The sequence below is a fragment of the Perna viridis genome, chromosome 10, assembly GCF_037379345.1.
Source record: "Perna viridis isolate PV_CMFRI_1.1 ecotype Kerala chromosome 10, ASM3737934v1, whole genome shotgun sequence".
In the NCBI taxonomy this organism is placed as follows: domain Eukaryota; kingdom Metazoa; phylum Mollusca; class Bivalvia; order Mytilida; family Mytilidae; genus Perna; species Perna viridis.
Window position 1 is genome coordinate 38,219,038 of NC_142454.1, and position 18,503 is coordinate 38,237,540.

Genomic DNA, 18,503 nt, shown 5'->3' on the forward strand with positions numbered 1-18,503 from the left:
GTATTACAATAACTTAATACGTTAGTTTTAGATGTATTTTAACAAAGGCAACGACAAAATGGTTCACAGCAGAATATCATTGAAAGCAATTTAAAATTATCATTGGAATTTCCAGGTGCTATTTTTTAACGACAAGGTATCTTCTAGAATATTTTTTTTTTCAATTGCTTAACCATAGAAAATATCCGAATAATTAATGAATTGTTCGCTTCTGGCTTATACATGTTCCTAATATGCATGTACAGTATATATGAAACGGCTAAAACATATCTGCATTATCTTGATGTTCTCTTTTGTGGGTAAACGAAAACTTTATAAGTGTTTCATATTAATTTAGAAAAAAACAGTTGGTCATAATGATATTATTGCAGATATTATAACTATATTAATACTTACAAAATGTAGCTAAAAAAAAGAAACAATCATTACTTCACTTTAAAAATAATAACCATCAAATCATACAAAATGTTGAATTAAATAGTCTATCAATTTTGTAGTTCTTTGTTTGTTTGTTTGTTTTATAAATGTTGTTGTTTTGTTTGTTTTCTCTTTTTCTTCATTTTTTATTCACATTTTGGGGTCTAAATTAAGTATGCTATATCCCAATTAGATATATTTGTCAGTATTAAACGGTGTTTTAAATAAACACACTAGATGTTCGTTTGCTTTGTTTTGTTTTTTTTTTTTTCGTTTTTTTTTTTGTTTTTTTTTTTTTTGTTTTTTTTTTGTTTTTTTTCTTTTCTGTTTTTTGTTTTTTTTTTCTTATATTTTGTATATATTTATATTCAAATATTGTGTCATGACAAAACAGTTAACTATTGTATATTCACAAATCAGTTTAAATATTCAAATATAAAAATTATTTATGTTTGATTTGTATGAAACAACAATGGTTTAAAATATTTACCTTCGACGTGGATTTTTACTGGAATAAAGAAACAGTATGTTCAATTAGAAAATGGCATAGGGATTATAATGAAACCGGATATAAATACAAATTACTGTAGCCTTTTATGAATTAATAAACTATCGTATATGATATTTAGATCCCGGATTATAGATTACTCTTCTACTTTCGTAGAAACTGTAGAAGTTAAACTCGATAGTAAATGTTCGAGGGTTGTTTTAATATATTATAATATTAAGCATATTTCCTTTTCTTCTTCAAATATAGACTGTTAGTTCATTTCTGTATACAATTACATTAAGATTCATATATTCTAAAGAAAACGCTATCAATAAAATTTGAATATTTTACCATAATGTCGCCATGCAGATTTTTAGTTGAAAAATAATACGGAAATCAATCAACATGAAAAAAAAAAACAGAACCATTTAAGTGTTCAACGGTCTGAGACGGTATAATTGAAAGCAATCAATCAAGATTTTATTGTAACTATGGGAAGTTTCTGTTTATATTTGTAAAACCATATCATACAATGGCAAAAGAGTCCATCAAAAGAAAGAGACCGCTATTCCAAAATTATACTTTAAGGGCATCACTTGGGTAAATAAGTATTTAAGTAGATTAAATGCCTTTTGCTTGATTTTAAAAGCTAATAACACGCCAAAATAAATGTGCGCATTTTCTGTGATCGGGGGAAATAATTTTATAATATAAACACAAATTTAAAAGATACAAAAATACACTACTTTTCGAGTTTCAAATGTAAAATTTCTAAGGATCAACTACATTGGTTTTTCGGAAACTGCATTCTGAAAGAAATGTTCATGCTTTACGCAAGGATGTTAAGGTACTTTCGTGTATGTTTTGTAAGGGGGAGACAACTCTGTCATGACGTCAATTGGTAACCATAGAAACGGCTACGCCATTACCCTCGCTTCGTTCATAAAATGGTGTTTTATTTCAATATTTTACGGGTCTTTATAGCTTTGGTTTTGTTTGCATTCGGTAGAAATAAATGTACTCTTTTTAGTTTTGCGTGTTAGATGAAAGAAAACTCTATTTAATAGTGAACATATGTCATTTTGTGAATGTGCATATAATTAGTCGTGGGCGGAGCTTTTTACATTATATGGAAAACGACGTTGGCGAGAAGCTTGAAAATTTTCTGTCAGCTGTTTGCCCGTTGTTCGAGAAAAGGAAGGAGAAAACAACGCTATATCGTAATCTCACATCTATTCCAATGTACCAACGTATGGGATGATAACTGCAGGTGATGTTTATATACTGTTGTTATAGATTTAGTATTATTTTTGCTCATACACGTTACTTGGCCTTGGGTCAAAATTAAAATCATGCATATTCTATTTGGCTATAGCTCAGGAAATTTCAAATACTGGTTGAATCATAGAAATATAGTGTCCAATTGTACATGTACCTGTAACTACATGTATTGCTAACTGTCTTATATGTTCTCTGTGACCATTCACTGTGTTAACAAAGCAATATTTTTTGCTTTTTTGTATCCATGCAGACTATAGCCACTTCACTTAATGTCACAATGACATGTTTAATTTCAATAATTGACATTTATAATTGGTCATTTTATCTCCAGTGGTGGGTTGGCAAAATGTACTGACCCCTTTTTTATAGAAATTTTAGCCAATGTTATGTGCCTACAGTATTTATAATTTTCTTAATTTACAAAATAGAGAATGAATAAGTATTTCTCATCACCTGCTGTTAAACGTGGGAAAAAATCTGACTTCTTAGTTTCAATAATCCAATGAAGAAAGAAATGTCAGTTTTATTGTCAAAATTATACTTGAGTGTCAGAATGATATTCATTTCATATTGAATGATTGTATGACATATAAAATTTGATGCCAATATTTTTTTGTTTTGGTTCAAATGTGTTCAAAATTGGAGAAAATCTAGCAATTGTTATGTGCTGACAATATGTATAATTGTTTTTATGAACAGGTTAAAGATTAAAAGGCATTTCACATCAGCTTCTTAGAAAAGTCATTGAAATCCTAAATTGCATTATTCATTTTATTATCCTACTGCCCGATTTGACATAATTTGGAACTGCTTATCTGAATTTGTTGATACTTTGTACATATTAAATGAAATTGATTCCTCAAGCATTTTACATGTAACTTCATGCATGAAATTGCATGTATAATGTATTATGAATGAATTTATGTGCAGTACTTAGTCTGAAATTGTAGGTAGAATGCTTGAGGAATGAATTTATGTTCAGTACTAGGTATGAAAATGCATGTAGAATTCATGAGGAATGAATTTAGGTGCAATAGAAAGTAAAAAAAAATGCATGTTGAATGCATGAGGAATGAATTTCTGTGCAGCACAGGGTAAGAAATGGCAAGCAGAATGCATGAGGAAGGAATTTATGTGCAGTGTAGAGTAAGAAATGGCAAGCAGAATGCACGAGGAAGTAATTTATGTGCAGTACTAAGTATGAAACTGCATGTAGAATGCCTGAGGAAAGAGTTTTTGTACAGTGTAGAGTAAAAAATTGGACGTTGAATGCATGAGGAATGAATTTATGTGCATTACAGGGTATGAAGTGGCATGTAGAATGCATGAGGAATGAATTTATGTGCAGTTATAACTATGAAACTGCATGTAGAATTCTTGACAAATAAATTTATGTGCAGTAGAGAGTAAAATATTGCATGTAGAATGCATGACAGTTGAATTTATGTGCAGTACAGGGCATGAAGTGGCATGTGGAATGCATGAGGAATGAATGTATGTGCAGTTTGAAGTATGAAACTGCATGTAGAATGCCTGAAGATTGAATGTATGTGCAGTAGAGAGTAAACAATTGCATGTTGAATGCTTGAGGAATGAATTTATGTGCAGAAGAGAGTAAAGAGAGTAAAAAAATGCATGTTGAATGCATGAGAGTTGAATTTCTGTGCAGTACAAGGTATGAAATGGCATGTAGAATGCATGAGAGATGAATTTATGTGCAGTACTAAGTATGAAACTGCATGTAGAATGCCTGAGGAATGAATTTATGTGCAGTAATGGGTATATAGTTGCATGTAAAATGCATTTAGGGATAAATTATAAGCAGTTATGAGAATTTATTGTTCATAGAATGCTTGAGGAATGAATTTCTTTGCAGTACAAAGGTATAATGCATGAGGAATGAATGTATTTGTAGCACGGGATATGAAATGGCATATAGAATGCATGAGGAATGAATAAATGTTCAGTACAAAGTATGAAATTGCATGTAGAATTCTTGAGGAATGAATTTTTCAATTGTTTTGAAACTGGCAAAGTATTATCAAGTTTAATACTATATTGCTCAAGTCAGTAGTTCAGGTTTAAGTCTTTAAACAGGCAGAGAGAAAAAACAACATAACGAAATGTTTTTAAATGTGGGTGTATGTAATATCTTAGCAACTATTACAGACAAATAGAAAAATTAGATCTGTATGTATTTGTAACATTTTCTGCAAAACCTTACAAATCTGAACACTATATGTAAAAATGTGATCCCTATTTTATGAATGCATAATATTGCAAGTGATTCATTTTATTTCTTTTACATTTGAGGTTGCACCAACAATTTTGGTTGGTTCTGGCTTATAGCACCAATAATTTACTATGAATGAATCAACAAAATAATGGCTAGTTTATGGAAAGCTGTTTTGACCCATATAATAATATGATATCAAGAGTATTTAATGTGTGAATATACATGTACATGAATGACAAATGAAGTTCCTGTTGATGACCACCAAATAAGAAATCTTTGTGTTTATAATAAGATAAAGTGTGAGGAGAAATTGAGTGAAAGAGCCAATGGTAAAGAAGATATTGGTACTTACAATGTATACATAGACAATTACACATCATGTATAGAACATCAGTGTACGTGTAGATACATGCATTGACAACAATAAACAGAAAGATTATGCGTGCTTTCAAAATATGGTGAAAATAAAGATTATTTGCTTGAATTCTTAAAATCTATTGAAGTGTCCTCAAATGGACATGGATTCAAAAATAAAATTGTTTCGAATATTACAGATATTACAGGTCAATCAAGTACTGTAACATATGTAAATGAATGGTTTTTAAACGTAGTATCATTCAAGTAACTAAAACATGTTGCTTCCAAAGCGGTATTCATCACAAACAAGTTCACGAAAATGGACTCTAGGAGTAAAATAATGAATCCAAAGGAAAAAAATACTATTTTCCAAGTGAGCCTTACACCATTCCCTTGTGTCAAGGTTTTCTCCTTCGCAAGCAATTTGAATATTGAAATATTTCTTGTAGATTGTGAGAATTTATAATTCAAAGGAAAAAAGAATCTTTTTTTTCACCTGAACTTTTACAATTTTTTTTTTTTTTTTTTTTTTTTTTCGTGAATGGGCAAGTCCAAACACAAAAATTACTTTCATTTGTTTCTTCTTTACAAAAACAACTCGTATCTCTTCCAAGTTTGTATTAATTTAGGCATAAACAACACTTTATCAAATCACCAAGAAAATGTAGACAATAATATGGTTGATGTACATGTTATTGGCTAAAGTGGTGGAGAGCACAAAGAATGTGTCACATAACGACATGAATAACAATGTAATGTTATGGCTATGTTTAAAAAATAGCAAGGCAAATGAACCTAACTCTTTTTAACTATAATTTCCATACATGTAGCTGAATAATAGGTGCATGTTATTGTTTTTTCTAAGTCGTTTTGATCTGATCGTATATCCATACATGTTTTTGCAGGATGAACATGATATATGTTTCTGTCTGATGAAATGACTAGTAACTTCTAAATTATAGTAAAACATTGCATGTCTGACCACAAGGAAGGATGTTGAAAAAATACAGAAAGCTAGCTTTAAATGATCAAAATGAGAAATTTCAACACCAAACAGAAGCTTGCATCAATTGCTAATTGTGTTACAGATGGCGCAGTCAGAAAATTCAAAGTTCATTTAGCGTTTGAATGGATAGTACGTACATGTATACGCTGTAAGTGCCCAAACAAAACTAAGTGTCGGGTAAAATGGCATTAATTCTGATCGGAGCGTGTCAAACATTTTTTTTTGGGGGGGTCAAAACTGGTGGAAAATCAAGTTTTCACACTAAAATATACATTTTTCCAAAAAAAAAACAAAATGAAACAAAAACACAATAACAACAAAAAAGAAACGGGGGTGCGAACGTTCCCTCCGAATTTACTACTGCGTGATTCAAGAGACAGATCCACAAATCTTGGGTCTCGCAAGGCAAACCCAGACAAGTTACTAAAATTAAAATGCTTGAGGTAAAATCGGCTTTACTTTCCAATTTACATTATATTCTTATATTCAATTGTTCTTTTTATTTTCATTGTATCATTAAAGATAATGATGGGTGATAATAAGATACATTACGTATGAGTCGCTTTATAGTTCCGCTAGTTTGCAGTAATTACCATTCTCCTATCAATAATCCTTTGCCTAAACGTTGGATATTTATCTGATTATAAGGTACATGTACTTGCATCAAAACACGCGCTTCATAGGCGTAAACATTTTAACTAGAATAGTCGTAAACATTCTAGGGAGTGACGTAACGCGAAATAAATCGACTGAAAGATATTTGACCAGATATACACACGTTGGTTATACCCCTAGTTGTACGAGATAAGCCTTAGCTATAAAACACTTGTAACTTAATTTTATTGTGATAATTATTAATTTTAAAAGAAGCAGAGTAGGGGTGTGGGCTGAAGTCCCCTTAGCTCCCCAGGTAAATCCGCCACTGCTAAGCACTAAAATAGTACTATAATGGAGAAAAACAGGATAGGGTATGTATTAAATGCTAAAATTGCATAAAAAACGAGTCAGACATGCGTTCCAAAGCTTTTTTGGGTTGAATAAATAAAAAATCCGATTTTTTTTCCCAAAAAGTAAAAAAATAAATAAATAAATAACTATATCCTGTCCTTGAGTGCCTGTGGAATGGTACTTTGAACAGTCCCTGCGTAAAAGTAGACTCGACTTTGTAATATTGAAGATTATTTCATTTCATAATTAGTTCATTAAAATTATATTGTTTTAATTTAATATTTTAATAAAATGAGAACAAAGTGTTTTAAAATTAAAACTTATTAATTAACCAGTAGTTCCACGTCCATATTTTCTCGGCAGTTAACGTCATGTCGTCATCAGTACAATGCGGAATGTCCATTCCATTCTCTTCCGTAGTCCGATTTTGATATTACATTACTATTGTCATTCTTTTGAACGTTTTGATTTACGTCATCTATTACGATTGGAACTAATTAAATGATGCCACTCTATTTTGATCCAAAAGGACAGGAGGAAGAGCTAAATAGACTCACTAGATTTATGGTGGGATCGATAGCGGAAATTTAAATGTTTTTTTTTAAATTGCTGTGACTAATTTACCTTAACTTTTTAACAAATAGAAGAAAGCAAATGAAGTGCAATCTTGATGAAATTTGTAAAAAGAAAAACACTGCTTTGACCAAAATTTAAATATGTGTACGATCTCAGGTCACAGCACTTTTTGGATAGTGTAAAGTATGTCAGAATGGGCTGTGGTTGGCTTCCTCTGTATATTTTGAAGTTTCTGACATTTTATGAAGAAGGCATGTTTTGGTCACGTGATTCATTTCTATTTCAGGAATGTTGAAATTTTTTCATAAAGAATCGATGGACTGATATCGTAGAATATGTACATATGTAGTTTTTGTATGAAAAATAAATGTCAAATAGGGGATTTTATTTGGAGGTTGAAACATACTTAAGATTGAACAGGATTTTTGTCGTTTTTTTTTCTGGAAACTTAACATCGTTGCGTGAAGATTAATCAAGGGAACCAAGGTTATAGCAGCAATCAAAAGAATGCAATCCAGGGACAAAGACCAGGCATGGAAAACAGACATACACAACAAAGAACATAAAGTAACCAAAATCATACATACAAAGTAACAAAAGCAAATGAGCAACTCGGACTCCAATAAGCATGGACCAGGTACACCGGTAGGGTAAGCGTCTTTTGCTTTTCTAGAAACACCCGCCGAGTTGCTCATAACAAGTCAAGTCCGGGGTAGACAAACGAGGAAAGGAAAACTATGTTTCGTTTCATGGTGCAGATGGATACATCATAACGATCCACGAGTTCATGATGACGACCATAAAACTTCTGTAGTGATGACTTGTAGCAACATACCTCTGTTCCAGAAGCCTATTTGTTAGAGTTCTAGCGCGACACAAAAAGTCTGCGTAGTTTCGGCAAGCTCTGGCATAACGTATGAGTTGTGATATGAACACTCCATACACAGGTTGCCACAGACGAAAGGAAAGTTGACAATTTTGAATGAAAAGTCATCACGTTTGTGGTAAAGTTTGGTCAATAGTGTTACTTTACCGTCGATTTCTAAGTGTAGGTCAAGATATGAGGCTGACTTCACAGTGTCTGTAGTATCCTTTATCTCAAGTTCTTTGGAGTAGATGCAATGTACCAAATCCCCAAAATTAGGATTGTTTAAAGATAATACGTCATCTATATAGCGGAAACTGAGATTCAACGATTTAGCCAAACGATATTCTTTCTTTCCGATCAAATCAGTTAGAAAGACAGCCTCATACGAGTGAAGGAATCAGTCAGCAAGTAAAGGAGTTAAATTTGTTTCCATTGGAATGCCGATCGTTTGTTGAAAAATACGTCCACCACACTGGACAAATATGTTGCCGATTAGAAGTTCCAGGATTTTGTAATCATCTTCCTCTGTATATTTGGAAGATGATTTGGAATTATTTCTTACAAAGTATGAGGAATCTCTACCAAGAACTATATATTTGTATCTAGGTGTACCATCTTTTTCGGAAGAAACAACAAAGTATAATGTTTTTAAGTCTGTATTTTAACTGAGTATGGGGAATAGAAGTATACAGTGTTGAAATATCATAGGTTTTAATGCTATTATATTCAAATAATAGTCTTGAACTGATTGTCTCCTAAAGATCTTTCGAATTTTTCAGGATCCACATTGAATTAATACTACTACGGGAGTAACAAGTGTTGTGGTAGGACTACAGACCCTCTTTGACAGTTGTGAGTATAGAAGTTAAAAGTTTTGAAAGAGGTTTGGTGGTACATTTTGCAGATCCAGCTATGAAACGTTGTCTGTATGAATTCTTGTGGAGTTTAGGAATCCAGTACATAGACGGTACATCACAATCATCGTCCTTGGTAGAGACAGATTTATGGTTTTCCACAATCTCTTCTTTGGAGAGTGTGGTAGCAGTATAGGTCTCGTCACTGCTATTATTTTGTATGTCTACTTCTTATAATAAACATTGGATGTAAAACGTTTTATAGACAAAAACAATGTTGTTTTGTGCTTTGTCTGCTGGTATGACAAATACTTGTCATGTATAGTAGACAATGTTTTTGCTACATCGGGGTCTTTGAGAACTGATGTAGCCTTGGCACTCATTTACCTACTTAAAACTTTCATTCGTTTCAAAATTAAAGATCTCGCGGCCTGTAACCACTGTGATAGTGAATCAATGTCTTCTTGTTCTCTTTTCATCCATTTTCTTGCATAGTCCACGACGGCATCCATAAGAACTTTAAAGTTAAAATTCCAATTTATGGAGCATGGTTCACTATACTTGGGACCTTTAGAAACGATATTATGCAGAGATTCGTTTTCGACGATGGTTAAATCTCCCGTAACGACGTGACCAGAAGCACCATATTTGAATGGAGAGTTTTTGCAAGAACAGTCAGGTGGTTTGGCCTTGAACTCCTCAATCTCGAGGTTCTGCAATAGCCTTTTATAATTGAAAATTTTGGATGAAATGGGTGAAGTATAGGAATAGGAAATAATTGGTATGAATTTGTCTTTGAAATATGGGGGAATTTTGTTGGTAATGTATACGTTAGAACGTATACGTTAAGAAACGTATTGCTGATAGGTTGCATCAAAACCTATTATACAATCAGTTCACAAAATTAAAAGACTTATAGAACACGTATTGTTCTTTTTAACAAGGAAGATTCAGATACATTAAAACATTAGTTTGTTCAAATCCTTATGTAACATATGCATCATTAACTAGAATCCAAATAACATTTCAGGTTTATCAACCCCAAAAAGAGGGGACTCCTTCCATAGTAAACATTGTACTTACTCAGAACGCTGTTTATTGCTGGAATAGAAAGAGGTTGTTTCAAGTAAATCAAGAGTAATAAAGTCGACTAATCGCAATTTTAAAAGCAAACATCTTATTATTTTTTACAATTTAATAATACAATTGCTCTGATATCATTTATATAATAATATAACATAAATGGATATTTTACTGAGCGTATTTTTTTTTCAAACGGATTCTTAAACTGTAATTACGCATAAATAATTCTTAATAAACATTAAATTCAGAATCTGTGAAATTATTTCTTTCCAAAAATGTGACCACATTGCAGATGGAACATTTTCATCACTTTATATGAATTTTGAAATCACAAACTGGGAATAATATAAAGTATTTTAATATAAAAATCGACAGTTGTATTACATTTATACATCTGTACCATTCAAACAATAATATGCCAGTTTTCAATAAAATTATTTGAGTGATTGTTATATTTTTGAGGTATCGTTAGTTTGGTAACTTGTTTAATATGTCCATAAGAGTATCATTGTTGTGCTTACTGAGGAAGTTTAAGTTATGTGTAAACATTTGTAAGAATCGGGAAAAAATTGGGAAAGCAGAAACATGTACACAAAACATACCGATCTTAAAATAAGATTTCTATTATTTTTTTCTATATAATAAGGCCATTATTTGATCTCTGAGTCACTGAATCTGTTTTCAATAGAATGTTAAGAAATGAAATTTTTGAGTGAGTAATCTGCCCTTGAAATGTTGATTTCATTGCGTTTCAATTAAATTAGATCTCAATTTACCATGATATGGAAGGTCTCCTATTTCCTTGGTTCTGATGGTGCAAATACTAAAATTACAGTGTAAAAATGATGTTTGTTTATACCATGATTTAACCTCTGGCTGATTCTTACAGAGATTGATACTTGAAATATAAGCTCAACAAATATTAACATTAGAAAAAAAATGATGCTGTAATGATTGAATTTAAGAAAACTACAGACATACTTCCTTTCCATGAACAAGAATGTAAATCAAAGCGAGCAATTTACAATATTTGTTTTTCATAATAATTGTCCGTAAAGGAGGTTAAACTTTCATTGTCAGTTAACAGTTAATAAAAGAAGAATGAAAATATGAAATTGATATGTCCAAAACAGCAAATGTAAATGCTCACGTATAACTTAAATCAACATCAGTAAATAACGTTTAATTTAATTCTTAATATTTTTTTCATTTATTTACTATTTATAATTTTTACCATAATTATTTTTAAGACTTTACCCACCACGCTTTGTTCATTTTAATTTTTATTTACAATATTGTTTGATATTATCTGCCACTTTCTGAAAACAACAGTGAACAAGGGAACCAAGATTCTAGTGGAAATCAATAGAATGCAATACAGGGACAAACATCACACATGGAAAACAGACATACACAACAAAGAAAATAAAGTAACCAAAATAAAGCCTACAAAGTGACAAAGGTAAATGAGCAACTCGACTCCACCAAAAACTGGAAGCATGGACCAGGTGTACCGGTAGGGTAAGCGTCCTCTGCTCTTTTTGAAACCCCAACCTAGTTGATCATAAAAGTCAATAGTTTTTTTTACCATCGATCTCTAAGTGTAGGTCAAGATATGAGGCTGACTTCACATTGTCTGTAGTATCCTTTATTTGAAGTTCTTTTGGGTAGGTGCGATGAATAAATTCTCAAAAAGTTAAACGATATTACCTAATCTATATAGATGAAAGTGGGAAATAGAAGTATAAAAAGTATAGAAATCATAGCTTTCAATGCGTTTGTAATCTAATAATAAATTAAACGTTTTAAAAGAGGTTTTGTGGTACATTTTAAAGATCCAGATATGTAGCGTTGTTAGTTTAGATTATTTTGGAGTTTAGGAATCCAGTACATGTACGGTAGATCATAATCATCGTCTTTTGTAGAAAGGCCAAAATAAGATAGCACATATTTATGGTTTTCCACTATCTCTTCTTTGGAGGGTGTGGTGGCAGTATAGATTTTATTGTGGCCTTTTTACTTCTATCTTGAGATTTAGCAATAGACTTTTATAGTTAGAAATGTTGGATGCAATACGAAGTATAAAGTAAAGTATAGGAAAATGAAATAATCGGTATTGATTTGTCTTTGAAATAAGGGGCAATTTTGTTCATGACATTTTTGTAATGGCGGATGTCTGCCCAATTCAATACATCAATACCTTTGTTGACAAATGGCTTTGGAAGCAATGATATTTTTATTTTTATCTTGACCTTTAACATCAAATTGTTTAAAGAGTAATCAAGGGAACCAAGGTTATAGCGGTAATCAAAAGAATGTAATCCAGGGACAAAGACCCGACATGGAAAACAGACATACACAACAAAGAACATAAAGTAACTAAAATCATACATACAAAGTATCAAAAGTAAATGAGCAACTCGGACTCCACTAAAAACTGGAAGCATGGACCAGGTGCACCGGGAGGGTAGGCGTCCTCTGCTTTTCTCACCCACCGAGTTGCTCATAAAAAGTGAAGTCTGGGGTAGACAAACGAGGAAAGGACAAATATGACCCGCTAAATAAATCAGTTTTCATGGTGCAAATGGATACACCATAACGATCCATGAGTTCATGATGACGACCATAGAACTTCTGTAGTGATGACTTCAATCTTGTAACAACATAACCCTTTCCAGAAGCCTATTTGTTAGAGTTCTAGTGCGATCCAAAAAGTCTGTGGTAACCAATATAAAAATATTAAGGTAGGTTCAGAAACAGGAATTTCAAGACTTGATGTGTAAAAGGAGCACAGTAGAGTGAGAGATATAGTTTACAGTCTAGTTCAAATGTGATGAAGTCCGAGATGTTTTTGTATGAAAGGAAAGATGACCATCTTTGGAAACATTACGCATCTTAGGTGATGCAAAGTGGCGATGGCCATGACCCCTTATCCGTCTTAGATTTTTGTTAAATAAATTCATCACATTTATGATATTATTATAATGGCTTGAAAGGTTTCCTATTCTTTTGATGTTTTCATTGCACACGTAAGATATTGCAGTACCTAGTCTGCGGTCCTAGTATTCTTCTCTTTCCCTACGATAGTTTTTACTTAAGCCAGGAATGTTCGTTGGGGGGTATTAAAATTTTGCATATTTCACTATTTTAATTCCACATTTTGATATATATTAGATATTTTGTACATTATGGATTAGTAGACTGACTGTGTGATTGAGTAAACTTTGTTTGAATTGTCGGGGCACCAACCATACCAGATGTTAGAATGCTAGTAGTGCTCATACTCATATGTTAAAATCTGAAATAGGCCGAATCGACATAATGAATAGTCACTCATTATTGAATTATAATTTATAGTGTATATGAAACAAGCAATGGAAGTCTCGTAACGGGAACGTGGGTATAAAGACGATGCCATCTGCATATTGTTAAATGGAAGCACTATTGATTTTAGTGTTAGCTTTCATATAATGAGTTATTTTCTACAGTTTCCGCCTTAGACCTAAAACAGTGACTTATATTTGATATTCAACATATTTTCTCAGGGAAGAAGAAATAAAGACGACATAAGATTTTAACAAAGGATATCCTTTTAATATATTCCCTTACAAATTAACAGTGAATAATCTGAATAGGAAAAACAATGGCACCATGATTCGAAATCAAAGAAGACAATCCAAGGATTGGCAGTTGATACTGGTCTCCTCATCACTCATTGATCTGACGAAGGCCGTAAGTCCGTAAATTTAAAAGTTTTTTTTTTTTTTTTTTTTTTACGTTTTATTTATATTTCATTTGTATGAAGTTCCAATGTACCTTTAAAACGTGGCTATTGTTCACTTAGCCATTATTCTTATTTACGTTTAATTCGGACCACTTTATAACATATATTGTTTTTATTTGTTACTAAACACGGAGATAGAAACACACAACAAAGTATATATTCCGATGCAGAGTAACTATTTGGTTCATAATATGCATAGAGTTAGCAATAAAAGTACACGTATAGGAAAAAGGCATGTGAAGGTACAGTACCTGAACCGGTCCGTGCAACACAAATTGCGATCGATCGCTCATCGATTCACGATCAGTTTCCGGTCAGTCGTCGATCCGTCATACCGATCCCTTTAATTGGTGATCGCATCACATGACCACAGAGCGGTCGATGTATTTTACCGGACTTTTGTTTTTGTTTGTTTGTTTGTTTTGTTTTGTCTTGTTTTTGTTTTTGTTTTTGTTTTTGTTTTCTTTTTTTTTGTCAATTTTACATATATTTGCATAATGTTATATATTTAAACATCAATTTATACTTTTATTTGTCATTTCTTTTATTTAAAACTGATCTTACGTCATTTTAAATAACAAAAATGCGATCAGAACGGTCATCGATCATCGATCCGTCAGCGATCAATCAGTCAATGGTCATCGATCCGTCAAATTGTTGCGTGGATCGGTTCACGGACTGTATGTAATTTAAGAATAGGGGTATTGATTGGGGAAAATGAACAAACTTGATTCAACGTACGTTCGACATAAGAATTAAACAATTATAATGTAATTGCTGACGTTACACGCTTTCTGATTGGATAAATATTTTGTCCATCACCTCATGGACCAAATTGTTATGTGTGACAGTGACTTGCTGATTTACCCGTTTTAAAACTTTGATACCAAAAGTAAATTATTAGGAGTGACTGTTATATTTTTGATCTATTGAAAACTATTTCAATGGCCGTTGTGCACATTTTAAAATATTAGTAAGCAGCATGCGATTGAAATATTTCAACAAAAACCGAAAAATTTAAGAAACCATAATCCTAAAGAATCAACATATATGTATATCAAGGCGGTAATATAATAATACCATTACGATAAATTCGAACGAGATAATAATGGAGAGGGGCCAATGGGGATATAATGAGGAAATTTTTACCATTCAAGGGCTGCATCAGATATTACTCGTTTGACAAAATCAACATATCTCATATAAATACATACGGTTTATTTCCAGTTGTATCATTGTTAGTCTGCTTTTGTATTTTACTGAAATGAAATATACTTCAGATTTACAAAACAAAAACGTATTTATGTAAATTCGAGTAAATAAAAAATTAATTCATATTTTTTTTTAAATTCAGATCTCGTTTGGATAGCTAAAAAATATTACCCTCAATAAACGACAATAATTAATTCTACTGTTTATTTTTTTTTTCTGTTTAGAGTCTATCTTTTATCATATTTTATGATAAACCAACCTCGTATCGATAGATCCAAATAATTTAGAAATTGAGACATTATTTGCTTCTTTAGGTCTATACATCAGCCTGGTCACTGATGGTAAGCCCATTACTGTTAGCTTTTCAACATCTAATTTTAATTGACTCATTTGCTTGTTCAATTCGTGGTCTTCAGTATTATCTTGAATGGTTTTCAGTACCTGTTTGTAGTTTTGTTTCTTTTCAAGTTCTGTATTGAAGTCTTCCTGCATACTGGTCAATGTTTTCAACTGCCTCGATTCATAGACCTTGACCTTTTTAACGAGTTCCTCAACCTTTCTATCAATCAATTGTTTTAAACGATTCCCTTCTTCCATGATTGCGTTTATGGCAAATTTTGCTTCATTTTGTTTCTGGTTAGTTCCTTTTTCAAGTTGGTTTACGCTCTTCTGTAGTTTCCCCATTTTTGTTTCTATAATTTCGTTTACATCAATTCGCAACTTTTCAGAATATCCTGCCAAATCTGACACTTTGTGCCCGTTATGATTTTTTACGACACAAATTCTGCAAACTTGTGTATCACACTGGAGGCACTGGTAGATAAACAATTCGTTATGTTGTTGACAGTTCAATTTTACATGTTTTCTTATATTGTCACCAGACCCGAAGGTGTGATTCTTTGTCATATTTGATCTAAGGTGTCCTACTTTGCAGTTCTGGCAAAAGAGTTGGTCACACTGCTGACACAGATATCGACCCGAAGCACTTACACAAATATCACATGTTTTAGAAGCCATCTGAGCCATCGTGTATCTAAAAATTCCTGTAAAATATGACGTGACATATAAATATTTTCAAATATATATTAATAAGAAATCAACCATTTTTTTTTAAAGAAGAGGTTTCATGGAAAGACAGACGAAAAGATGGCCACAAGATAATATCAAAGTACTCAGCTTAGTTTATGATGATTATTTTATTACCCTCATCGAACGTATTCAATTTTGCATGGCCGTCCTTTATTTTGAAGTTTTCTGAAGCTTATGGCACCAAGGTTTTAGCGAAAAGCAAAATAATGCTATCCAGGAACAAAGATCAGACGGAGAAACAGACGAACGCAACAAAGAATAAATATAAACAAAACAATACATACAAAGTAACAAAAGTAACTGAGCAACCCGCATCCCACTGAAAAATGGGAGCATGTACCAGATGCACAGGTGGGGTACGCGCCTGCTTTCTAAAGAAAACCCGCCGAGTTGTTAATGAAGTCAAGTCTAGAGTAGACGGAATAAGAAAGAAAAACTATGAACAAATTCTCATTGTACAGATGGATACAAACTTTAGTTCAACGAATACATAATGACGACCATAAAAGTTTTGCAGTGACGACTTCAATCCTGTAGCAACTTAAACCTGTTCCAGTAGCCTAATTGTAAGAAAAAAAGTCTGTGTAGTTACGCAAAATATAGAATAAAGACTCCATTCGAAGATGCTGAAGGGATGTTCCACAAATATTTGACAATGCGGCATAAAAAGTCATCGCGTTTGTCGTATAGTATAGAAATCTATTTCAATCAACATCTGTTTATCAAATTCCATGTTGAGAGTTTCTATTATAATTAATGATGTATGAAATCAATTAAAAAAAAAAAAAAACTTCAATTGACGTGTTATGAGTTTCAAATACACATTGCTAACTTCAACAAATACTATTATATGTACTTTTTAGAACTCGAAATGAAACAGGATGTATAAAAACGTATTGTACGCTTTTCAAATACATAATCTAGAAGAAAATATACATACATGCGAAACATAACATGGCCTTAACTGGATAATATGTTTAGTAATTAAGTAGTTTTAGGGAGTCACAATGTTTGTTTATGTTTTAGTATAAGAATGAATTTTTTTTTCTTAAATGATAATTTACTATTAAAAAAAACTAGACAACAAGACGAAAAAAAAATTCGATATTTTTTATCAAAATCAACATGTTTCCGTTTCCGTTAGAAACAATCTCAGAAAAATACACTTTTTATCTTTTAACGTTCTACGCGACACAGTAATATGACAACACGACTCAAACAGTTTTTTTACCAAAACGGGCTGGTCAGAATAGCTTTCCAGTATTTCAGATAGCAAAAATAAATAGCGAGATTATCACTGTTTTCAACTCACCCAAAATTAAATTGCTATGACGATCATGAAATCTTTTATGTATGTGTCGTATTTAACGTGCAGTTGTGCATACGTGAAAATCGGATCACACAGCCGTGATAATGAGACAATCAATATTTAGTGACTAATCTGTATTACATGAATCATATGTTGTTATTGATTTTCTAACAACATTTCAAAAATGTGACCTCAGGTTGAACCTAGAACAATTTCCACTGTTTGCTCATGATAATTCAACTTTTCACGTTTTTTTTAAACTGCAAATTGTTTAACTATTTTACAAAATTGACACCAAGCTCCTCAAATCATCAATTGATTCCCGGAGAAGTCAATGACTGGTGTGTGTGTGTGTGTGTGTGTGTGTGTGTGTGTGTGTGTGTTCGCGTAAGAAAGATAATTCATGTTTGGCAAATTTTCCGAATTTTTAATATTGTTTTAATCTAATGCTCCATCATTTTGAAACAATAAATAGAACAATACTAAACCATTTCCATGAAAGGTCTTGTTCATAAAGATAATCGATCCAAAATTTATAAAGTGATGAATATCAAACTCTCAATTCACTCTGGACAAAATATTACATTACATATCATTCGTCTTAACACTTTCTGCATTTTAATCATAAAGAAACGATCAATAATATACGGTCACCCGATGATTATATGACAACATAATTGAATAATACTGTTTATATCTTCAAAGTAATACATATATAGATGTTTTGATACATGAACTGTAAAACATACCTTTTATATGTTTTCTATGCAATATCTAGGTGAAAATGTAGAAATCATGGTTCGGATACAATTATACGTCATGGAAGATTCCTTTTAGAAAGGGAAGTAGAATGTTACTACTAAATATGATTTAAACTAAAATCTATTGAATGTTTTAAAGGTCATTCGTACATTAGAACTTTACATTAAAATTATTTACACAAGTATTGATCATGAATATTCATTTAAATACTTATTAAAGGTTTAAGGTAAG

The 18,503-nt window shown here is 31.9% G+C and overlaps 2 protein-coding genes across 2 annotated transcripts in view; one reads left to right on the forward strand and one right to left on the reverse strand.

Moving 5' to 3' along the window:
• Positions 1–18,503, forward strand: part of LOC148605670 (transcription intermediary factor 1-beta-like) — a 577,346-nt gene that overhangs the window by 296,685 nt on the left and 262,158 nt on the right. The window lies entirely within an intron of this gene.
• Positions 8,587–18,386, reverse strand: LOC148605673 (uncharacterized). Its single transcript, XM_088550170.1, has 5 exons — positions 18,260–18,386; positions 15,372–16,155; positions 15,115–15,159; positions 10,117–10,134; positions 8,587–9,756 (listed from the first exon to the last, which is right to left on the reverse strand). Exons 2-5 carry the CDS (start codon positions 16,136–16,138, stop codon positions 9,417–9,419), a joined length of 1,170 nt encoding a protein of 389 aa, XP_088406296.1. The 5' UTR covers positions 16,139–16,155; positions 18,260–18,386; the 3' UTR covers positions 8,587–9,416.